The sequence below is a fragment of the Rhyacophila brunnea genome, unplaced genomic scaffold (assembly GCF_057557595.1).
Source record: "Rhyacophila brunnea isolate RB1 unplaced genomic scaffold, BYU_Rbru_1.0 scaffold_16, whole genome shotgun sequence".
In the NCBI taxonomy this organism is placed as follows: Eukaryota; Metazoa; Arthropoda; class Insecta; order Trichoptera; family Rhyacophilidae; genus Rhyacophila; species Rhyacophila brunnea.
This window is the reverse complement of record NW_028232816.1, coordinates 2,415,030-2,441,151: the sequence shown is the minus strand read 5'-3', so window position 1 is coordinate 2,441,151 and position 26,122 is coordinate 2,415,030. Positions and strand designations below refer to the sequence as shown.

General features: G+C 34.0%; 1 protein-coding gene and 1 long non-coding RNA gene across 3 annotated transcripts; one reads left to right on the top strand and one right to left on the bottom strand.

The window, feature by feature from the left end:
- Positions 1-1,817: 1,817 nt before the first annotated feature.
- LOC147074190 (uncharacterized) lies at positions 1,818-12,064 on the bottom strand. Its single transcript, XR_015070271.1, has 4 exons — positions 11,912-12,064; positions 10,906-11,040; positions 7,091-7,243; positions 1,818-2,324 (listed from the first exon to the last, which is right to left on the bottom strand). It is a non-coding gene; the product is annotated as an uncharacterized LOC147074190 (long non-coding RNA).
- Positions 12,065-13,253: 1,189 nt separating this feature from the next.
- On the top strand, positions 13,254-19,789 carry LOC147074189 (uncharacterized). 2 transcript variants are annotated; one of them, XM_085943593.1, is made up of 3 exons: positions 13,254-13,494; positions 15,553-15,699; positions 17,672-19,789. In XM_085943593.1, exons 1-3 carry the CDS (start codon positions 13,351-13,353, stop codon positions 18,002-18,004), a joined length of 624 nt encoding a protein of 207 aa, XP_085799719.1. In that variant the 5' UTR covers positions 13,254-13,350; the 3' UTR covers positions 18,005-19,789. The 2 variants fall into 2 exon arrangements, with proteins under 2 accessions (XP_085799719.1, XP_085799718.1); XM_085943592.1 differs by lacking the exon at positions 13,254-13,494 and having other exon boundaries at positions 17,672-19,414.
- Positions 19,790-26,122: the final 6,333 nt, after the last annotated feature.

Below are 26,122 nucleotides of genomic sequence, written 5' to 3'. Positions count from 1 at the left end.
AACCTCGCTTTTATTATTATCAACTTAACTATGAAACCAGATTTAAACACAACATAGTAATCAAAAAATCTTATGATAAATGAACTAAAAATAACTAACTAAACCACTAACCTTATATTTAACACAAAAACTATAAATTTCAGCAAGACGTGCTCGCAGTATTAAATTAATGTAATCAGTGTAATCCATTTTTACCAGCGACGTTTTGACAAAATATTTAGTTCAGCTGTAGAAATTCTATCTTACTTTAACACATAGTGCGGAGATATAAGGGTGCCGAATGCTTACTCACTCGCAGTTATGGTTCGTTTTTGTTCAGGCCTTGATCAGTATGTGGTCGCATACATGACTTATTCTGGGTAAAAACAGTTTACTCGTTTCACGCTTATCAGAGACCATTAGCGAGGGATGCAAGACTAGTCAATAGATTAATTTTTGTGATGTGCTGTGTATTTGATTTTGAAATTATTGTTTTTAACCAATGTTGCTTAGTTCATGTACAAGGGTTTATAATATGTGTGTAGTAACACAGTTAGATAGGGTGGATAAATTGGGGTTGATCAATAATATAATAGTGTGTAGGTACATTAAAACAGTCGAAATCATACCGATCGAATATTCTTAACAATTTTACATAATTAGTAATTTAGGGTGTCGATGAATTAAAGAGCAAGCAAGCAAAAAAAAGAGGACATATCATACAGAGGGGAGTTATGGATACATCACAAATTATTCACAATTAAATGGATTTTCGCCAGAATAAGTAATTTTATGTGTTTTCACACCACCAGATGTTATACAAAATTACATTGGTTACATTTAAAATGAATTATCACCCTGATGACTTATTTTGTGATGTTTCATCGAATTAGATCGTAAACAGGAGAAATTACACTGGTCACATTTAAATGGTTTTTCGCCAGAATGAGTAAGTTTTTATGATTTCATATTAAGAGATGTTCTACAAAAATAATTACATTGGTCACATTTGAAGAGCTTTCTATTAAAATGAGTTAATTTGAGTATTTTATGTTACCAGATGCACGAGTGATCACACTGATTTCATTCAAATGGCTGTTAACCAGAATGGGTGATTTTATGTATTTTTTATCGAATCAGATGTTGTACAGGAGAAATAACATTGGTCACATTTGGTCACATTAATATGGCTTTTCACCAAAATGAGTTATTTTGTGTCATTTTATTTCACCAGATGTTTTAGATTAATAGTGACATTGAACACATTTAAATGGCTTTTAACCAGAATGAGTCATTTTATGTTTTTTCATATAACGATATTGGATACATGAATAATTACACTGGTCACAATTGAATGGCTTTTCACCAGAATGGGTCATTTTGTGATGTTTCATATCTCTATTCATTATACAAGAGTAATTACATTGATCACATTTAAATGGCTTTTCACCAGAATGGGTCATTTTGTGTTTTTTCATAGCACCAGATGTTATACAAGAGTAATTACATTGGTCACATTTAAATGGCTTTTCACCAGAATGCGTCATTTTGTGTGTTTTCATGTTACGAGATTGTATACACGAGTACTCACATTGGTCACATTTAAATGGTTTTTCGCCAGTGTGAGTCATTTTGTGTAATTTCATTTTCCTCGATGTTTGAGATAAATAATTACACTGGTCACAATGAAATGGTTTTTCACCCGTATGGGTCATTTTATGTAATTTCATTTTACTAGATGTTTTAGATGAATAATCACACTGGTCACATTTAATTGGCTTTTCACCAGAATGAGTCATTTTGTGTATTTTCAGATCACTTGATGTTATAGAGGAGTAATTACATTGGTCACATTTAAATGGCTTTTCACCAGAATGCGTCATTTTGTGCAATTTCATCTGACCAGATGTTATAGATGAGTAATTGCATTGGTCACATTTAAATGGCTTTTCACCAGAATGAGTCATTTTGTGCATTTTCATATTTTGAGATTGGATACAAGAGTAATTACATTGGTCACATTTAAATGGCTTTTCACCAGAATGAGTCATTTTGTGATGTTTCAGAAAATTAGATCTTATACAGGAGTAATTACATTGGTCACACTTGAATGGCTTTTCGCCAGAATGAGTCACTTCGTGTAATTTCGTAGTTACTTTGATGTTAGATTGTATATGCTTACGTTTAGCAGTGCGACGGACTATATTAGTTTCATGTACACCCAATTCTTTGTTAATGCCTTGATAGTCAATCTGTATTTCATCATATGGCTCTTGTACTTCTAAGACATCCTCTGACAATCCGAGAGTAGAGAAATAGGGCATGGCAGTGGTTGCAGGAATCAACTAAAATAACGTAAAGTATTGCATAATAACAAGAAATAGGAACCTATATTAGAGAATAATATTTTAAAAATCAAACACCTTGTAGAGTGTGCAGAGAGGACATAATTTTAAGGAAACATACCCCCTATGTTGATAAGTATTTGTTTATTTCAAGTGAACATGCATGTAACTTAAATATCATATTTCAGACGATTGTTTATGTTCCCATAACTAGAGTTGGGTATTTCCCGAAATGATGAAATTTTGAATTCTCGAGTTTCGGGATTTCTAGAAAAGAATTCTCGAGATATCGGGATATTTAAAAAAAACTGTAAAATCCTAAAATCAGTGTAAAAACAGATAAATTCCAAAAAAATATGATTTTTTTTTATTTATGTAAGAAGACAAATAAAATAGAAGGAATACAATAATAATTCAAAACATTACTTATTAAATAGAATTTAAAAAAACACAGACTGTCAATAGCTGCATCTGACAATCTCCTATTGTTTTGAGACACAAAATTTCCTGATGTTGCAAAAATTGCGCTCATTCTGAGTCAACGTTGGCTTAATTGTGTTAAATGGCCTGATCAGTCTTTGAAAGTTTTGTGTTTTCTGTCAATTTTTTTCATATGGAAAATCGTTTTTCAATTTATATTTGATAATAAATGTTAAAAAATTCATGTGTAAATTATGATTTCTAAGGTACGCGTAGAGCCTTAAGACTACACGAATACAGAACCCGGCTATATGTATTCACCTTACCAGAGATTGATGATCCTAGCAAAAATATTCGCAAACGACGTACTTATTTAATTTTGGCAGCAGCTTGTAATCTCTTCTGAGTGCAAGTCACACTGCCATATTGTTTAAAATTCATAGAATATTGTGTGAGTTATTGATTTACTTTCATGCATTCTAATAAAGAGCAACCGGGCTAAGCATGGTCACGTTTGCTTTGGAATTTTGTTATAGAAAGATAATCTTCCTGAAAATTAGTATCCAATTAAGTGGTGGGTTAGTGACAGGGCCACGAAATGCACGCCTACAGCCGGCATTTCTTTCGGTAAATTTGTGACGTCACAACTTTTCAGTTCGATCGTAAATGTCGATTTTTGTATGCAATTACGCGGCCTACCTCTAAACAAAGCTATAATGAGTAATAAGTCCCATAGTACAGTCTGAGCGACTTACAGCCACTCAGAGTGAACTATGGATGAGTTTCTTTCAGGAAGACCGAGCGGTCTTCCTGAAAGATAAAATGTTAGAGTTAAGGTTAAAAATAAATAATAAAATGTAAACGAGATATGTGATATCATTAGCTAAATGTTGTAAACAAATGCCCATTCATAATTAGTCCAATTTTGAATTATATAAAATCAAAGTTTATTTACGTGAAAGAATTTGAAATTTGTCGCAATGTATTTCCGTTGACTTTTATAAAATATCTTAAATAAATAAATTATGATATCAGATAACGTCGTAATTAAAATCTAATGATTGCATATTGTAAGTATTGAATGCACACACTTAATTTAAATAATAAATAAATGTTATCAATTATAATAAGGTACCTACGAGTTTAAGTACCTTCTTTTGTAAAAGGTAAATAAAGGAATTTAGGAATAGAAATTCTAACAATGTAAGTCTGAGGACACAATTATTTTGCTAATTTAAAAATAAAAATTATTTCTTAAATCTGACAATTAAGCCCGACAGATCATTTTTAAATTGTAAAAAGTTACCCTAAACAGGTAAATTTCAAACCTTGAAAGTCAATACTTGTCGTGGGAATCTTACTTGGATCTATTCATATCTCTAGTTAAAAGTACCTCATAAATGTAATTATATAAATTTTGATCGTACCTACCTTTTAGCTGAGTAGGATCGGCACGAAAGTACCGAATATAAAAGAAACGACTGGATTAAATTTTGCTTCATTCCGTTTACACTAACATATCCGAACGGTTGATTTTATTATTCGTATCAGCAATACGCACCGTTTTGAACGGATAATTTTTCATTTTCAATAATCGCGATTCTGATAAATGAATCAGAAGATATTTAGCCAATCTGTGTTAAAAGTACCAGAGGGATTTTTGCGATTGTAACGAAACTTGTTCCACCTATAGACATCTATATGCCGCTTATTTTTACCTAATCAAATATTCATAATTTTACGGAAAAGCCGGGAAATGAATAGCTTTTCTGTAATTGGTCCAAGAGTCTGGCTCTTGGTCTCACGGAGGAGGTATAAAAACTGCCACATTGGTTCACTTTTCGCGTGTGAACACGCCCCGAAAAGTCATGTAAGACTTTTTCCGACCCTTTTGTGTATTTTAAGTTAATAAAATTCATATTTCAATGACAAGTATTTGAACCCTTACGCGTAGACATAATATCTTAATCGAAACTATGGAAAGTTCTTTAGTTATTCAAAGAAAACATAAATTTAGAGTGGGGGAAATTTGCATCTGTGACGTCACATTTCGGGAAAATTTCCTTCTAAAGAGTATGAAGGAACGCGTTTTTTCCATACAAGTCAGTCGTCGATTTCCTATAATAGAGTTAAGTTGTCCGCAGCTATGTCGCTACCACAGAATAAATTCGTGTAATTTCGAAAATATCCTCGGGATATTTTACGAAAAATTACGGCGCGTCGTCATCGTGGGTGACGTAGTCGAAACGCGTCGATAGTAGATATTCGTAAACAAACGAAATCGTCATATTACCTCGTCATAGGTATGGTACACTCGTGTCCGTTTATAAATGGAACATTGTTTCCCAAACTTTAAAGGCGACGGCTCATTAGTATATAAGTGTGCAAGTATACATTAAGTAAATATAAAAATAATTATAATTAGTTTTTATATAATTGAATAAGTTTATAAAATAAATAAAAATATTTAATAGAAATTAAAATATAATGTTAAACTATTGATAAATGTTAACTATAGTAAATTTATCCATCGAAGATAATTTAATAAATATTTAAAACTGTGTTACTAAGGAGTTTTATTTTTTTTGAATTATTCTGCGATGTTTTTCACGGATAATAATTTGACACAAGAATCGAGTGATAGCCGGTCAGCTGTTTTTGACATGTCACGTATATAGTTACGAAATTAAATAAGAGGTTAATAAAATAATTAACGATCCCGACGTCAACCTATTACTAGGTGGCGATTCTTTTGAACAATTAAATTTAAATAATATTGATACGGTGTGTTTAATAGTGTCGAACAGAACTTTAGGTGACTACCTCCTCCCACTTAAGGCTGAGCTAGCTTAAGCAAAGGTTCTCAATCCGGCCTAAGAGCAGGACCGGTTGAGGGTATAGTGCCTTTGTGGTTATACCGGGACTGGGGTAACGTCATTAGGTTTGTCGGTTTAGGTATAACATAGCAGAGCGATGTTCGACATGTACAGGCTTTTACCGTCCATCTAGTCACCAAATTGGGTATTACCAACGGGCTTGAAGGGAAAGTGCTTGAATCTTGCATGGTAAGTTTAACGTGGGAAGCATATATTAGAACCGGTGTAGCTAGCCACACAGCAACCAAACGCGAAATAAATTATGCAATTTAACTTTTTTTATAATTTTTTTATCAGCTACTATTGTTAACAGTTTTAAATAGTGAAAGATCAACGTGAAAAAACAACAGATGGATCAGGGTGAGCACCCCTTTACATGAACCATTTATTATGACCATTACACTCTTTTTTGTGACCTAGTAGTGGTGAATTGTTTAAAGTGCGTTAGTCATTGGTCAGTTTCTCATCACTTTTATCTCTGAGACATTTACCTCTAGGCCGACCGTTTGACTGAGATTCGCGAGTTTTTGCGTTCTACCTTGGAGGTCTTTCGGGTCTTGTGAGAATATAACAATATCAACTGCAAAGCGCAAGTGACTGATGTGCTCCCCAACACCACGTATAAGTCGAAGAAAATTCGTGGCCAATAATATTGATAATATCTTCTAGCACTTAAACTACAGTATGTAAGCATACCCGAGAAAGTCAGTTGGATAAACCCACGGATAGTATCCATATAACCTTAAATAATGTAGCCTCAAAAACTTTTTTTGAACTCGCTCCACCACAAGGTCATATTTCAACTGATGCGAGGCTCAAACAATCGACCCACTCTTAAGCCGGCTTCTTACTAAAGAATTTTTAATACAGTAACATCCGAAGATACCCGGGAAGTACGCAATACGAACCCCAGCATTTGTAGCGCCTTTTTACAAATGATAGCTATATGGCCACTAAATGATAGCTTACTGTCAAACGTAATGCCAATATCCCTTACAGATGGTATTCGCGAAACAACTATGCCATGCATCGAATATTGGAAAAATAATACTCGCGAGGCCAATGATAAAATATTGCATTTTTCAATATTGAAGACCTGTTTGTTACGGCTGCCCCAATCTAATATATTATCTATATCAAGTTGGAGTTGGCGACAATCGTCCAAGGTGACAACTTCCATGAAGAGTTTAAATTTATCAACAAAAAAAACATACCATTAAGTATGTAGGTAGATACCTGATTTTTTGGGATGCATTCGGAATTAGAGCAACTAGGTTGCTGGTTCTTATTATTGCTTTGCCCTACATCCTCATAAGGGAATAATATTTAAAAAATCAAACATCTTAAAAATATTATGTAGGAATCTTGTTATTCTGGGAGGATTAAATTTTAAGGAAAATGTGTATAATATGATATACATAGTTATATTAGTATTAGTAGATTATTTTAAATACATATATTGTAATATACCTGATTTCCTGGGTTGCATTCGGAGTAAGAGCAACTAGGTTGCGGGTTATCTTCATTCCTTTGCTCTACATCATCTTGAAAAATCTCATTCTCTGAGTCAACCTGTTCGAAACCAATCTCCGATTTTAAATTAGTAGGGTATTTTGAAGTGATCTAAAAAAATACATTGATTTTATAAATATAAAAGCATATAAGTGTCTACTTATGAAGATATAATATGGTGTACCGAAAAATTGTGTGTGTAATATGGTGACATAGTGTATCAATTTTTTTTGCTTTCTATTAAAAAGTTACACCTCAATAGAGATGTCAAAGAAAAATCGATTGTTTTCGACCAATAAATACTTTAATTAAAGAAAAATCAACAAAACTCAGCATACTGTTACACCCATGATTATTGGGCCTCTCCTGATAGTCTAAATTACGTAATTATTATGTGTAATATGTCACCTGATCCATCATCACCTAACAATGGGCGTACGTACGTCCAAAAATTTTTAATTAACTGTCAAGATGTTCAACATGTACTTGGCCAGTAAGAATTGTATCTCATTATAATAATATTATATCAGGGAAGAATGTGATTGTGCCGAATAAAAGAGAGGAAGCCAAAGGGATTTAATATTAAGGAGTATGTAAAAAAAGACGGCAACACTGCTCGATATAAACAAGTCAGTCTGGGGTCGCCATCTAAAGAGTGAACATCGGCCTTCGACGAATCGTAGAAAGACACGATAATTGAGCTCGCGAACAGCCACGCTTAAACTTAACAATAAAACTAATTCAGATAATCAATAACTAGAATATAAACTAATGTTAAGATATAATTAACTTTAGGAACGTATTAATATAAAAATAATTTGGATACTGTTAAACATAAGTTTCTTTTGTAAAAATAACCGTTGAAAATATAAAGCCACGTTTTAAGGGCGGACGTGCTCAGCGTGGCTCAAAATTGAGCTTTTTTTCTATTTTCAAAGCATGCTCCTGGACATACCTTAAATGTTGTAGATAATCTATTTATATAATTTTGAAGCTTTATTATCCTTTATATTTATTTTAAACATTTGATGACTGTATAAAGTATTTTTATTATAATATATAATATAAATATAAATATAAAAGATAATAAGGCTTCAAAATTATATAAATAGATTATCTACAACGTTTAAGGTATGTCCAGGATCATGCTTTGAAAATAGAACAAAAGCTCCATTTTCACCTACGCTGAGCATGAACCCCTTAATTAATTTATTTTGAGAGTCTCGGGTTCTAATACATCCACAGAACTCGGGATATCTCAATACCTACCATAAAGTTAGTCAAGACAGAAATGCACCAAATGAGAAAAATCTGTGATAGCATAGTCATTTTGTTAGTACAAAAGTATATTATTATAATCCTTACACAGTTAAAATATTAGGTAAGTAGATCGACTAAGTCAATTTTCGCCACCTGACGTACCATTACATGTGCTTATTTTAGTTTGTAAATGTACTCCACAATACACTCATAACACTTTGAGGTGCATGGATATTTACAGACATTTTCAAATACATTATAAAATATTTGTCTTGATTCATCTGTATGTAACGCACGGCGACAGCACAGTACACACACACACTCTTTTTCCTGACACTTATCTAGAAAACACTTGGTTTGAATTCTGTTTCACACGTTAGTAGGTACTGTCTTCTCCCTCCAAATAGCTAGTGTGATATGCATTTTTTTTCTTCCTGGCGGTGTTCTGATCATCGTCTGTCATATTTTCGGACTCAGGAGTGAACACATAACACCGGAATGATGGTGGAAAACGGCGATATTTGTTTTATCTTACAGCTATGATTACTACATTTTAATAAATTTATTTGCGGAGCGCGTCAATTAACCTCTTTTCTGTTACGATAATTAAACAATTCTCTTTGTGTTTTCAAAATGGCTGACCAACCGTCCCTCTTTTGCGCATGCGCGCCAAGATTGTTTGCTTTTCGATCTCTCCGTTGCAATAATTTAGCGCTGCCTGCATTCTCCCATCGCTTTTAGCGATAAGTTTACGCTCGAAGCAATAGCGGCCTTTACACGCACATTCTTTACCGCATGCTCAGGAGCGTACGCAAGAGCCCGGTATTGAGCGCGTTATATCACACGTGTCAGATGTCTGCTGCTAAAATTTAAATATCAACTATATCCTACGCGATAGCACAACGTTTTGAGGAGCGCGCGCCAGGATTTAGCGTCTAAAGGCATATCGCGCTTTCATTACCGCGTGATCGTGGAAGTCGCTGAAGTGTACGACAATTCTATATTTTTATCAGGAGTGTGTGATTTTATTGTATCGTGAACTAGGCATCTGCACACGCTTGATTTGTAATAATGGATATACAAAGGATATAATATATATTAACAGCATTCACCTATAGAATTCTCAGAATAATTACATAAACACATTTTAGAACATAATAATGCATCTGGCGCGTACGCTCCTGAGTACGCGCTAAAGATTGTACGTGTAAAGGCCGCTAAAAACGATTTGACGTGTGGCACGCGTGAAAGATTGGACGCGACTAACCTCTCTTTTTCCGTTGTTCACTATGTGACTGTATATACAAGATCTTTGTCGCGCGATATCGCGCACATTATGCTTTCACGCAGGAAAGATTGTGCGCCTGCAGGCCACTAATAGACAAGATTATTATTATTATTATTTTTTCTTCTCTATACTGTATGTCAGATCGATGATGGTTCAAGTCTCTTTAGACCCCCAGAGGAAACATCCACAAATGGGGACTATTCGGGGGTGTAACAGTATCTGCCTAAGTACTGATGTAAAAGTCTCGGGAATTCTTTAATAATTTTACTTGAACGATCATTGTTGTTTAATTTAATAAAACGCATTTTTTTGTAGTACTTATTCCACTTTTAATCAATAAATTAGGACCGGTTTCGTCCGCTTCAGAATGACATTTTCAGCTTTTCTTGTTGAAAATGTCCCTCTAAGGCGGACAAAACCGGTCCTAATTTATTGATTAAAAGTGAAATAAGTACTACAAAAAATGCGTTTTATTAAATTAAACAACAATGCAATGCAGTTCCACCATGAATTGACAGTTAACAAAATAAAAGAAAATAAAATGAACGATCATAACAAATGTTTCTGTAGGTACCTTCGTATTGAACACAAGACCAGACTTTATTTCGTAAATCGCTGCTTTCCACACATAAAATAATATAACCAAATAACTGACACGAAATATTGCTCTAAAATAATAAGTGTTAAAATAGTAAATAACTCTTCAGTCGGCAATGGCCGAACAAAACATCGCTGTAGATACGCACAGTACCGGGATTAATAATATGCAACACATTTATGACACACACTTAATGAATGTCAACAATAAAATACCAAATATACTAAATAACAGAGTCTTTTTCACAAATCTAGTATCCTAAAAGACACTGAAGGAGCTAAAGTCTAAGTGCAAGGACGTAGTGGTCGCGCGGCGGCGTCTTGCGAAACTCAAACGTATAACCGTGTGTAAAATGTTCGTAGAGTGTCTTTTTTGGGGCATAATACACACGGTTGTAGGTTTGAGTTTCGCAAGACGCCGCCGTGCCGCGTCCGCCAAATCACTATGGCCGAGCACTAAACATTTGATATATTATGTACTGTTTTGTTCGTTACGATAAATTTATATTAACATATTCTTACAAAATAGACTTTGTATTCAATTGGTATAATAATAACGGAGCCAAATAGACATGATCACTTACAAGCACGATATATATTACACAATATTTTAGAAGTATGTAAGCACCTGATTTAATGCTGCCTCGCATTTTGAATATGAGTAGCCAAGTTGCGGATCACTCTCTTCAACAAATTCTTCTTTGAAATCAACTCGGAGAGGATCAATCTCAGTTTTAATGCTGACAAGGCTGGTTACAGGGCTCTGAAAAACAGGACAGACGGAATTTATAATACGTGTTTACGCCTATACACTTGTAAAGCCAGTGCTCACCTACGCATCGGAAACCTGGACATTAACTCCACGAAATGAACGAGCCCTGAACATCTTTGAAAGAAAAATTCTCCGCCGTATATATGGACCGATCAATGACGGCACCAATTAGGGGGCCTTAGGCCTTATGTTAAAACTTGCGAGTCCCAGTCGCCCGGTCGACATGACGTCATATGACATCATTGTGACGTACTACCGGAGTGATAAAAGCATTTGAGAAAATAACGCTAGTCAAATAGTGGCGTTATTCATTGTAGCCATACACAAATAGGTGTTTCATCATAATAATATCTATGGCGAGCGGTGTGTGTTGCGCGGCTTGCCTCGAGCGTGTATTGGCTTACGTCACAATTACGTCATGTTGTCGGGTGACACACGAGTCGATAGTTAGGAAATCGCAGGCTTGGACCCACACCGGGTTGTCGCGCCCCTGATGATGATGATGATGATGTTTACGCCTATATTGTTATTATATAATGTATATCAAACACGGACGTTTCTGTATGTGACCTATTATTACGGTTCGATACTGACTAGCTATTATTAATAAACGTTCAACAGTCAAGTTGTCTTCAGATGAATGAAAATAGTGAACCAAAGGCCACAAATATACAGAACCTATAGTTAGGTACATAGTCAAATAATCGTAATTAAGTGTCAATACAACGATGCATAATTTATTAAAATGTTTCAGTTAGTAAGGTTCAATGTATCATGCAACTGTTTTATTTGCATCAGTAAGAAACCACTTCAACGTAGAATAAACAATATGACAATGATTAATAAGTTTGGAAAACCAAACCTCATTAGTGCTGTTGGCATCGTAAGCACTCTCTTGCTTTATACAAATGTTTGTAACTGGGTTGATTGGATGCATTGTTGTAACATCAAAGCATTGCTGCGCTTTTGAATCACCTTCAAAATCATCTAGTTCGCGTTTTACATCCATTTTACGAAGTTTAATTGACGCAAAAATATCACAAGAGTCAGTAAGTAGATTGACACGCGTGACAATAGACAATAGGCTAAACGGTATTAATCTCTCGCCATAAACAAAGCGTCGGCATTGCCACTGCGCACCGCATAGTGTTGCTAACCATACTATAATTATAGTAATTGTACTTTAATTGTGGCCCGCGTACTATGTACGATATAAAACAGGTATAGTACGCCTAAAATACTATAATTTTGAATATCGGAAAAATATGTAAAAAGTACTATTATTTCGATATTTCCGCTCGATAAAATGGTGAAAATGTACTATAATTTTGCAATATAAGAAGCTTTGAAGAACTTCGATAAAAAATTGCGCGGAGAACGTAAAGAAGTCCCTTGAATTTGGTTTAAAATGAAATATCTTGAATTCTTCGTATAAAGCATTTTTGGTCGGAAGAGGTACCTAAATAAAAAGGGGTCTCGGAGAAAGATTTTTTTTTTACTGAGAAACAAAAAACCTTTATATCGGTGATGCCAACCGTACTATAATTATAGTACAATACTATAATTTTAATTCCCCGAAAAATGTAAAATACTATAATTTTACGCCAAATATACCAAAATACTATAATTTTAAAAGATTTAAGACGAAAAATGTTCCTGTACTATATATTTTTTCAGAAAGACTATAACTTTTACACCTTTGTACTATAATCAGTATAGAAAAAGATGGCAACACTGCTTTACATTGACAACATACGACAACGCGTACCATATTTTTCCCGAAATACTATAATTTTGGAGGCTGTACTATAATTCCACTTTGAAAAGATAGCAACACTGGCACCGCCATCTTCAGTTGACAATGCGCTGCGACAAGCAAGGGTCAACTAACATTAATATTAATATTTACGTCTGTTGCCGAAACCCTGACAAACAATACATCACAGTGACAGATATAAAATGGCCAAACTAATCGCAAACGTCCTATACTAACTACTAACGTACTAATTTAACTCACACTTAACCAGATATCAAAATTTATGTTTCATAATGTTTTCGCACTTTATAATAGAATTGATAGAATGCATCTTATTATATTATTAAATTATTTAGATTAGATTAAAATGCATCTATCAAAATAATACGTCATGTAATGTGGCAATAATATTATGTTCTATCTTTTGTCTATGGTACAAGCAATCATTGTCTACTGTCACGGCTGCCAGATACCGGTTTGTCAATATCGCCAGTTCGTTAGTGTGACTCGATAATCGTTGAGAACAGACGCTTACAAAACGTAAAATGGACGTAAAACGTGAAACGGGGCACTACGAACCTGATGCAGATGAGCAACGTCGGTTCGATGTGTCCTTACAGGGAAATAATTCAGAGTCAAATACTTGCATCAACCAAGAGTATGCTGATGGTCCCAGCCACGCTGCGGAGGTTAGTTTTTCAAAGGTTATTTATTCTATCTTATGATAAAAATTCTCCAGAGAATCAACAAATAATGACGCCAACGATTTAAGTAAACGGGAATAAAGTATATTATGTCCGAACGAATTATGTAGTCATTTCGGATATCGAATTGGGAATGTTTCAATGGTAGCCGTGAAAGAAATTTATTTAACATTTCGGGTCTTTTTACTGGTTCTCCGCCACCGGCCGCTGTCATCTGTCAGTGAGCGCAGTGTTGCCAACCGAACTATAATTATAGTACATTTTGGTTCGGGTACTATTCAAAAAGTTACATTTTCGTCTGCGTACTATTAAAAAAGTATAGTACGTCAAAAATACCACAATTTTGAAAAATTTTATTAATTGAATTCGCCGGTTTGGTTAGGTTAGTAAAATGTTCGTACTTCAATCACAGCAAATCGTAATAACGTGAAGCGAGGGACTGTGTATAATATAAATAATAAAAGATCTCAGTGTGCGATATTAGTCTATGGACGTGGTTTTGCGTTGTATACCTACTCTAAAAACTAACGTGACAGTTAATGACGGCGGCCGGTGTTAGCATTTTTCGGTCGTAAGAGGTGTTATAATTAAGCAGGGCATCGAAATTTCTCGAATTCTCCGTTATGTTTATGTGACAAACAAAAAACTTTCATTTTCTACACGTCCTATAATTTTTGTCGAAATACTATAATGGCTTGGATCGCGCACTATAATTCGATGACAAAAAGATAGCTAAAATTCAAAATGGCGACTGACAGATTACGATGAAGGAGAACCAGTAAAAAGCACCAACATTTCCACAGATTGAAAAAAAACTAGGTATAAATGAGTCGCTAGCGAGTCTTAAACCGACTGATTTGGATAAGGAAAGTTGGTACGTTCGTTTTGAATTAATATAGAGTATCCTTATTTTATAGCTTATACAATATAGGTAGCAATTGCAATTGGTCGACATAATTGAGTATCGACCAGTTTCCTCTACTTTAAAGACGTCCTTATGACATCTCCATAATTATATTCATAATATTATATTGTTTTATTTTAAATTACTTTATAATACGTATGAATTGACATTAATAATTCAAACATTATTATTGCAGATTACTATTGTTTGCAATAATATTAATTATGCTGGTTGTCATTATATTTTAAAATTCTCGTTTTTATTGAAGATTGGCGTTTGATAACGACAGACACACCCACGTCTACATTCAAGACTGTAAGAGGTGAGACCCATTAAGGGGGGGCGTGCGCCGAAAAAAAAAATCTTTTTTTTTAAACTGTACATGTTCAAACACGCGCGTTAACATGATCTTACTCCCTACTTCCGTTATAGTTTATCAATGTATGGCTACGACCATATGTTGTAGTTTAACCACTGGTAAATGCCAAAAGAAACGGCGTATTTAAAAAAATACTACTATATTCTTAGTTTAATAATTATTATACAACAATCATTATTCGTCGGATGTTTATCACACTTGAATGGTCAAAAACATAGCTTATAATGAGTATCTTTAGAATTATCTTCAAATGTGTTAATCTTGCCCTTTTTTTAAATAATAAAATGCCTAATTGTCAAATTTTGGATCACAGAGATAGTCAATTTATTTTTTTATCGTTAATATTTCACTATAATAATGTCAACATAAGTTTTACTAACGATTTTAGAAATGCGTTTAAAAATTAATAAATGTAAAAAATCTTAACACCACTGCACATGAATGTACTGACTAATGACTATATTCTGAAACATTAGATCGAGAGGTTTAAAAGAATACTATTTTATGTAATAAACATACTTTATGCAGTCATCAAATGTTTAAAATAAATATAAATGATAATAAGGCTTCAAAATTATATAAATAGCTTATCTACTACGTTTAAGGAATGTCCAGGATCATGCTTTGAAAATACCATAAAAGCTCCATTTTGACCTACGCGGAGCACGTGGGCCGTTAAGAGTGTGGTCGAGCTTCACACGTATTGTCTGTTTGTTATACAATATTATTGATTTTATAACGTAATGTTTTGTTTTTTCAGAATATTGTTTCAGATCCGACAATAATAACATCGAAGTCAGATACTCAGCTAATTGACATCAAGACTGAGTTCATTGAAGACGTAAAATCTCCATTCAATTGTGAGGATCAGCATCAGGGTTGTTCTTATTCGGAGAGAGTGAATCGGGTAGGTACTTTTATTTTAAATACATATGTGCTTTCAGCTGTTAAGACACTAACAGGTAATCTTGATAAACAATCAGCGTTAGAATTAATTCTACCTGGTTTATAAACTATGTCATATGTATACTCTTCTAATTTTAATCTCCATCGAATGAGTTTAGACGATTCTTTTGTACTCGTGTAAGGGGTGGAATGATATTATAGTGATGAAATGAAATGACAAACATTCGATAATTTTGATATTTTTGGCTGTCTTATACTATTTTTTTTTCTTTCGACCATGTATGATCCTAATAGGATCATAATGTGCTTACACAGAGTGGGTGTTTGTATTAACAGATTTTTTTACGGAAAATGGATGTTACCACTTGCTCAACCTATTAGGTCTATACTCTGTCTCCAAGTACACATTGAAAAACATCGTGTGTATTTGCCAGTCCCACGATATTATAGGCCGACGCTTACTTAAGCCGGTCGGCCAATACTAATATTTATTAAAAATTAAGTTTTTTTTTTATTTCGATATATATTTGCTCTTTAGTAGGCGTTTTAACAATTCCATCATACCTAGTACAAAATAATATAGGTACCTACTTAATAATTTATAAATTATTCTTGTCTGTTCTGCAACGGTTAAAAAGATTAATAAATCAATATTTGTTAAGTAGGTATATGAAGGTACTTCATTATTTGATAACATCTCATGCCGATCGCCTCTAAAAAAATCTTTGTAAAAAAATAAGACACCCGACGGAACTTGAGATTGTGTTAATAAATAATTCGTGTGTGCGGTGTCTTACCTTTTTCAAAAAGATTTTTTCTATTGATTATAATATTATATTTTCTCACAAGTGTTTTTCAAAATTATGTATGTTCAATAATTAGAATGGTACATTGTAAATCTTGTGAACTATTCGTTGAGTAAACGAAATAGTTTTAATTTCATTTTAAATGAACTGAGGAAATAAATTATTTTATTCTTGCTTGTAGTTTTAAATTTAGATCATTGAGATGGCTAGTGATATCATTCCGCCACTTGTTATCATCCAATGTGTCACGTATGGCGCATGCGACATGGTTTGGCCACCTCTGGTTTAGCATGTCCAGCAGCTGTTAGTCACTTCCAATCCGCCAGTCGCTGATTCACGCTCAACTTACCTCTTTAAGCTGTTCACTTAATGTATAATTCAACTAAAACATAATATTTGTCTTACGACAACTCATTTTTTATTTCATGTAATATTTTTAAGTATTTACAAAATAATTCGTATTGTATTTTTGAGATTAAATAAAGTATATTCATTGATTTTATAAATATGGTACTTGATAAAATTCGGCAAATCGGGGAATAATTTCAAGTCCTAGCAATACCGATGTAAATAATTGCTACGCTATGATTGGAAGATGACGTGCTGGGGTCGGATAAGCAATGTGATGAATCCCATATCCGTGTATGAAATAATAACTCTATCTGAAATATATTTAATCTATGGCAATATAGTTACTATGACTTGCACTCAGTAAATAGTACTAGCCTGCTGCTAAAAATATGTAGGTTGTCAACGTATATTATAGCTAGGATTAGGATCCTCTGATGAAGATAGTCGAGAGACTGGTGTTTTTTTCTTAAGCCTTACAAGATCAGGCGAATAGGTGTAGCCAAATTCCGTATTAGTATTATCTTTAGGTCTTCGCATACCTTAGAAATCTGAAGCAGATAATATGTCGAATTGGGTACATAAGCAATCGTCTGAAAAATATAATATTGAAGCGTCATGCGTATTAAGTTACTGAAATATTATGAAATACATATAGATAGTAATATAACTTGTCAACATACCCTTCGTATTCTAAATTCTATCTTCCCTGTATGACAAGATTCCTACATATTGAAGGTGTGTTATTTTTTAAATAATATTCTACGATGTACATATGTCGTTTGTCTTGTTAATGCAATATACTCCACGTTCTTTTAGTTGATGCCTGCAACCACTGCCATGACATATTCCACTAGTCTCGGATTGCCAGAGAGGATCTTAGAAGTACAGAAGCCATATGAAGAAATACAGATCGACTATCAAGACATTAAAAAAGAATTGGAGTTATATGAAGCGATTACCAATGTCTTTAGTCACACTGATAAATGTCAGCATATACAATCAAACGTCACAGCTCCCAAATTATTACTAGCCGTAATAAAGCTAGAAAAAAAATCGTTTAGTAACAAAAATTTTGCGTGCAGTCTTTGTTTTGATTTTTTTGCATCTTTATTTCTATTAAAGCTTCATAAAGCGTGTCATAAAAATTAATAGCGGATAAAACGGGTGCAAAGCCCTTTATATGTGATCAATGTGAATACTCGTGTATACTATCTGATAACATGAAAAAACACAAAATGACTCATTCTGTTGAAAAACCATTTAAATGTGACCATTGTGATTATTCTTGTATACAATCTAGTGCAATGAAAACACACATAATGACCCATTCTGGTGAAAAGCCATTTAAATGTGACCAATGTAATTATTCTTGTATAATATCTAAGAATATGATCAAACACAAAATGATCCATTCTAGTGAAAAGCCATTTAGATGTGACCAATGTGAATACTTGTGTATTAGATCCGTTACTATGAAAACGCACAAAATGACTCATTCTGGTGAAAAGCCATTTAAATGTGACCAATGTAATTTTTCTTGTATCCAATCTCAAAATATGAAAATGCACAAAATGACTCATTCTGGTGAAAAGCCATTTAAATGTGACCATTGTGATTATTCTTGTATACAATCTAATGCAATGAAAACACACATAATGACCCATTCTAGTGAAAAGCCATTTAAATGTGACCAATGTGAATACTTGTGTATTAGATCCATTACTATGAAAACGCACAAAATGACTCATTTTGGTGAAAAGCCATTTAAATGTGACCATTGTGATTATTCTTGTATACAATCTAGTGCAATGAAAACACACATAATGACCCATTCTGGTGAAAAGCCATTTAAATGTGACAAATGCAATTACTCATCTATAAACTCTAGAAATATGAAGATACATAAAATAAATCATTCTGGCGAAAAGCCATTTAAATGTGACCTTTGTGATTACTCTTGTATAACATCTAGTAATATGAAAAGACACAAAATCATTCATTCTGTGGAAAAGCCATTTCGATGTGACCAATGTAATTACTCGGGTGCACATTCATCTAAATTGAAATTACACAAAATGATCCATTCTGGTGAAAAGCCATTTAAATGTGACCGTTGTAATTACTCTTGTATAACATCTAGTGATATGAAAAGACACAAAATGATTCATTCTGGGGAAAAGCCATTTCGATGTGACCAATGTAAGTACTCGAGTGCACTTTCTTCTAAATTGAAAGTACACAAATTGACCCATTCTGGTAAAAAGCCATTTAAATGTGACCTTTGTAATTACTCTTGTATAACATCTAATTGTATGAAAATCCACAAAATGACTCATTCTGGTGAAAAGCCATTTAGTTGTGACCAATGTGAATACTCGTGTATTAGACCTAGTTACATGAAAAAACACAAAATGACGCATTCTGGTGAAAAGTCTTTTTAATGTGCCTTGTGAATTAATACTCGTGTATTCGATCTGCTACCATAAATATACACAAATTATCTCAATCTGGTGAAAGCCATTTAAATGTGACTAATGAAATTACTCCAGTAAATCAAATTATTCGTTGAAATTACACAGAATGAGTGATTCTGGTGAAAAGCAATATAAATGTGTTTACCCTTGTATTAAATCCAGTATGATGACAAGGCAGAAAAATAGCTCTTATAGTGTAAAGCTATTTAAATGTAACCAATGTGAATATTCTTGTATAAAATCAGTTAAGATGAAATTACCCAAAATGAACCATTCTGGTAAAAAGTCATTTAAATGTGACCAATTTGAATGCTCTTGTATACAATCTGGTCATATAAAAATACACAAAATGACTCATTCGGGTGAAAATCCATTGAAATGTGACCAATGTTATTACTCTTGTATATCATTATCTAATAATATGAAATTACATTAAACGACTCATTCTGGTGAAATCCCATACAACTGTGTTAATTGTGATTACTCATATAGAAAATATTATATATTCAATAACATAAATTGCAATTTTCGAATTAGCCCAAGGTATCGCTATTTGTTGGAACCTGTCTTCAAAAATAAACCAGCCAGATTTGCTCCTCTTGTATCTTGCTCCAACAAGACCATCCATTCGCCACTGGTGAAATAAATGTTCCGCTTTCTAAACCACGTACGCTGGCAACCAATCACCACCTGACGACATGGCAATCATCACAGATATTGATCCTTTGGTGTAATTCACTACAGGTTCAGGATATTTAACAGGGCGACGAAAAATGTACTTGGACGCGCCCGGGTCATCACCAAATTGGTTTCATCGTAATTAAATATGTTTTTCCGACGGTGCATCTTTTAATGTCTCTTTCAAGACGAGTTTTCGAAATACATTTCGATTTCATTGTATTTTTTTCGGTACATGATCTTTTTAAATTCTGAGCGGTTCGTGTTGTTGAATTAACTTAGTTTCCTACGTTTAGAAAAGAATATGTATGTCTACTTTTTTTATTTGAGGATTGCCATCAAATATAAATTGTCGCCCACAGATATCGATGCGCCACAAGTCGTCCTCTTCCTCATCCACTGCAGCAATTAGAACTTTGACAATTTTGTCTTCTTCTTCCTGAGTAAGATGTATTGGAGATGGAGGAGGAGAAAAAACAGGTTTTTCTTGTTTAGCATGTAGCTTATCTAACAATATTCTCCTTGGAATGCCAAATTGATTTTTGGCCTGATAGGACACTGATTTTTTATCTCGCATTAATTGCAATGCGATATTCATCATCTTGTCATCGTGGTTGGTGGTGTATTGTACGACAACATCTTCTTGGCTACGTGGAGGAAGGCGCTGTTGTCGACTAAATGGGAGGAGCTTGTTAGTTTATAATGGAAGTGCGGTTAAAAATGGGAGGAGCATGTTAGTTCACAGTTTTAACACATAGCCAAGAAGATGGTCATTGAGTAATTTAGTTTTTTGTTTGACATTTTTTTCTAATCCATGTTTATTTATTTAGTTTTAACAGGATATTAAATTTATTATGAAACAAAAAAATATACTCTACGTAGTTTATAAATACATAGCAATATTAGTTGACTAGTTTATGCAGACATATTATTTTAAAATAGAACTTTCAAAAACATAAATCATGGAATGTAAAATAATAAAAAGTAAACATGGTGCCTTGAGATCATTTTGGCGATAACGAGTTATATAGAATACAAAATTAATAACTTACCTTCAACCGATTCTTTTTGCATATAATTTTATGTAAGCCAATTCGTAACTCGACACTCTCGCATAAAAAACAAACGTGATTTCCTGACACATATACCTACATTAAATTAGATTCAAAATTAGGCAAAAATGTTATGTATTATAAATTAATAATCTTTCTTTGGAAAGATTGTCCGAATGGCGTGGCAAAGGAGAAAGGTAATATTTTAGGCGATGTTAATTGTTGCGGGCGAAGTTCGGTATGAATAGCTAAAAAACTATATTCTATTATATCAGATGACCTTGATATGTAGATACATAATTCGTTATTAACTCGATATACCTAAACTGTCGACTTCCCAACTTATGGCAGCAACCCGACAATATTAGAAAATGAGACATTTATTAATATTTTTTAAATTTGATTTTATGACTGTTAATAGAAAACGTGAAACTTAATGTGTTGTTTACACTAAGTACTATATTATTTATTTATATATATATATATATACATGTATATAACACAAAGTCTTAGGTTTATCGGAAGAAATTATGATAATCGTAACTTTTGACTTTTGAGAGCTCGACTTTTTTACTCGTCCATTAGTAACAAATCGGACAATAATATTATTAGTTATTGTCCTCGGACTTTTGGCTCGCCAATGGAGCGCCTGCATAATGTTTGAAACACACAAAATGAACGAACAAGTCTGTAAATCATACCTATTACTTGTGCGCCAATGGAGATTCAATAGAGTTAATGGCGACATAATGAATCGACATAACTGAGTCAAAATTAAGCTTATTTCCGTGTCATTATTTTCGATGCTTAAAATGATAAAAGTGAAACCGAATAATTTAAAAAAAATGTTTCCGACATCATTTTGTTAATTATTATTACTTATTGGGTTATATATATATATATTTTTTTTAAAGCACTAGTTAGGTAGTTAGGTATCTACCTAATATGAATCATATTAAGACCTATGTAGCGTGTATTATAGTCAAATAAAATTGTCTTACAATAGATTTATTAAGTAGTTTTATTTCAGTGGTACGCTGAGTGTACAGTGTTCCAGTAAACACTGAATTACCTGTTTTGAGGCACGCCAATGCAGTAGGAGTTCTCACTTGAAGTTACATACTATGGTTCATAGTGGTGAAAAACCATTTAAGTGCCATGAATGTAAATTTTCTGCACACACAATGATTCATTCTGGCGAAACACCATTTAAGTGCACTGAATGTAATTTTTCCTACAAACAATCCAGAAGTTGAATAAACACAAAGGCCAGTGCTACACTACGTCGAAATTCCATCGCGGAGGATGCACGACGGAACGCCAATACATTTTATTACTTACATTTATAATTTACCGTCATCGGGCACATTACGCGGAAGATCGGTTGTTCGTCAGCGGGCCGCTAAACATCGGTGTTTGCTCCGTCCTCCGCGAACCGATCTTCCGTCAGCGTCAGATCTTAATGCAACGCGGCACATTCGGCGGATAGTCGGCGTCGCGCGCGTAAGTAAATAAGCGTTTGCAGTCGACTGATAATCTGCCACGGAATATTGAATGTGGCTGCAATGTTTAGTAACGGACGTTCCGCGACGTAATTTCAGCGACGGAACTTCCGTCTAGCGTGGGCCTAGCATAAATGATTCTTACTGGCGAAAGACCATTTAAGCGCATTGCATGTAATTATTAAAGAAACACAAAATAATCCATAGTCGTGAACAAAATCTCAAACAAAAAGTTATTTTTGCTTCACTATTAAGGCATGTCTTAGACTCTTAAACTATGTACAGCGACATCGCTTTACATGTTCAATCAAATAAATTTAATCAGAACAATGCCCTTACATATTAATCTAATTCAATGATACTCAACCTTTTTTTTCTTCGGGCCAAATACATATATTTGTAAAGTAACGCGGGCCGCATCACTACTAAACTGGTGTGAGAAAAAAATCATGAAACTCCCCCTTTTTTACAAAACATTTTTGAGATTTTAAAAATTATAAACAAAAGTAATGTGTAGGCATCAAGCGTTTATTTCAAAATTAAAAATCATGTTCCTGATAATAAATGTGTATCGGGCCGTACATAAAAGCTTAAAGGGCCGCAGGTTGAGTATCGCTGGTCTAATTCGTTAAGGCAGGGGTTCTCTAAGAGTGTTCCGCATATTATTCACATACTCAATCGAGATGATATAATTAAGCATTCTTCGGCATTTATAATCTATCGTGAGAATATTATGTTCGTATTAATATTTTAGATATTTACATTGCATTAGTGCAGTTGAATAGATATATTATAGCTTCATTCTTAGTAATCAATATCAACCTCATAACCTTTTTGTAGGTAACCATAATCTAGGTACGAACATGCTTTGGTCTTATTATCCCATAATTCCACCTATATTTTCTATGCAAAGAATTCGATTTAATATCATCATGTTAGACTAACAATTTATTTTCATGTTATTCATATTATTATCTTGTAACGGATTTTTAACCAAAATCAATTGATACCAAATACAACCCCTCGCGAAGAGACGTCGCCGATCCCATATCAGGAACCTTACCTACATAAAACAATACCTACCGTCCCGTAAAATGACCAGCCCTGCACAATACCGCAAATACGACTTCCATTTTGTTGTCAATAAAGAATGCAGCATTCTTAAATATTTTATTTTATTAATTTACTTATTTAAAACGTATTTTTATCAATTTCACAACTGCCTATTCATACAAAAAGACGATTTTTATATTCAAATTACGTGTTTTGAGAAGGCTAGCAATAAACTTAGGTTTCTTACATCACGACACCGAAGACAGGTTGATGCCTCAAGCTATATAGTCGATCTATCCACTAAAAATCATATCTATGATATTATTTTATGTAAATGCTGTCCTTATTAGAGATTGTCATTTATGTTGCCATACTGTTACAATTTAATATACCCAATCAAAAATGCAGCAATTTGTCCACGTCACATTTTGAGATAATGAGACATTAAAGTTTAATCAACTATTCTTAGGAAATTTTTCAATAATGTGGATGAATCTTTTGATTTATGGTACCTATAAACAAAAACCTGTATATTTTCAATCGGTGCTGTGTTTTGGCTTATGAATCTCGTAATACATACTGTCTTTTTGTTTAGAATAACTAACATTTTCGTGGAAAAAAAACGAAAAACAATACTTATGTCGATTTTTATACTTAGGTACTAAATAAATAATAAAATTGTATACTGCTTTTGACGTTTTCAAAGGGTTCAGAATTTCTAGTAGAGCATTATCTGTACCAGGGAACTCAGAAATAATGGGAACTGAAATACACAACGGGTAAGGCGATAGCAGGTAACCGAATCGAGTAAGGATGAAGCCGGGTTAAACTTACACACGTGTCTAGAATACGTTCAACGTCGAATACTGAGAACTGCTCTCGGTTTATGCATTTACGATCATTTAATGTTGGTGTATTACACACACTATTGCACGTGCATAATGTGTGCTTCATTTTCGTAGGACACTCACACATTTAAAAGCCTGCTTCACCATGCGGCGTATTGAATATAGCCTATTGGTATTTTATTTATTATCTGTTCTGTGATCTGTACACTAACTCACAATTTGTGAGATTTGTCGCATAGCTGCCTTTTTCATAATGGGTGAAGTGCAGTACTCAGTACCTACAGAAACTTTGATTCTGCGACAATTATTGTAAAATAAGTACTTAATTATTTAAATATTACATGCTGTGTCATAATATATGCTAACTGGTACGGCGAAGGGGATGGTGGACTGTGAAGTTTCGACTTAACGACCCCTGAGATAACCATGGTTCCATCCAGTGACGCCCCTAGACAAAATGCCCTAGTCAGCACCAAAATGCCGCCCCATTTTTATATTATAACTAGCTGAACCGGCAAACGTTGTTCTGCCATATAAATTATTTCTAGTCAGGGCTCGAAATGAACCGGAACGCACCAGAGCGCCGTTCCTATTCGTGAAATCGGTAAAATTTTCGCTCCGTCTCGTGGAATAGATAATTTGACCGTCTGAGCTGGATATGCCATATAATAGAAAATCTAACACTTATTTTTATGAAAAAAACACATAAACTTTGATAACTTTACTATGTAAAAATCTTCAGAAAACTGTCGAGCGCTCCGGTTCGTAAATTTTTCCATTTCGAGCGCTGTTTCTAGTGAATATTTTGGTTGTTAAATAAAAAATAACGAATGTATCGTAAGTGTGTGGGGATGGGATCTATGACAGAAAGAGGAATAGAGCGCTGTAGACGATGACCGCCGATAAAAACAAAAAAACATCAACCATTCATTTTCTAAATTCGAAATGATGTTCATAATGAATGAATTACCTGTGACAGGATCTCGTTGTTTAATGTTTATGCAATATCCGTCTTGTCCCTTCCAGAAAATTAGCGGATATTGGAGAGCGTCGTATGAACAGTGTGTGTCAGCGATGAACTCCAGATTATTGTTTCTTCTTCGAATCACGGTTTCTCGCGTCGATGTGCGGTCGCCAAACCATGATTCCAGCAATGTCGTCAACAACAGTCGCATTGAATAGCACGTACGTGCTCTCCAGCTGGTGTTTTATCAGGATTGATGACAATAGCGTGATTGTCACTTTGCAATTCGTGCATGTGTGCTTTGAAGAATTTCAATAATTCATTGTGCTCATTCAACAGGGCGTCCAGTTCGCCAATGGTGCGCCTGGTATTAGGCGAATTGAGGCTATTGTAGCCGCAACGTGCATCCACATGATTGATGTCCTCACCGCCGCACCCATGAAGTAGATTTGTAAACATGTATGTGGTTCGTTAGGCATTGGCAGCAATGAGCCTACTTTGTGGTATACTTGGCCTTTGATTTTGAATGTAGAATAGAATAGTTGACCATTTGCCACAGTATTGTGAACTATTTCTGTTGCTCCGGACGAAGTCATTTGGAAGCATGAATTGAATGTGCGAATGGACTTCAGGAACAGGTTTGAATCTGCAACCGTGCCGATGAGCAAGCCGTTCAATGGTTCTGGTGGTATCTCA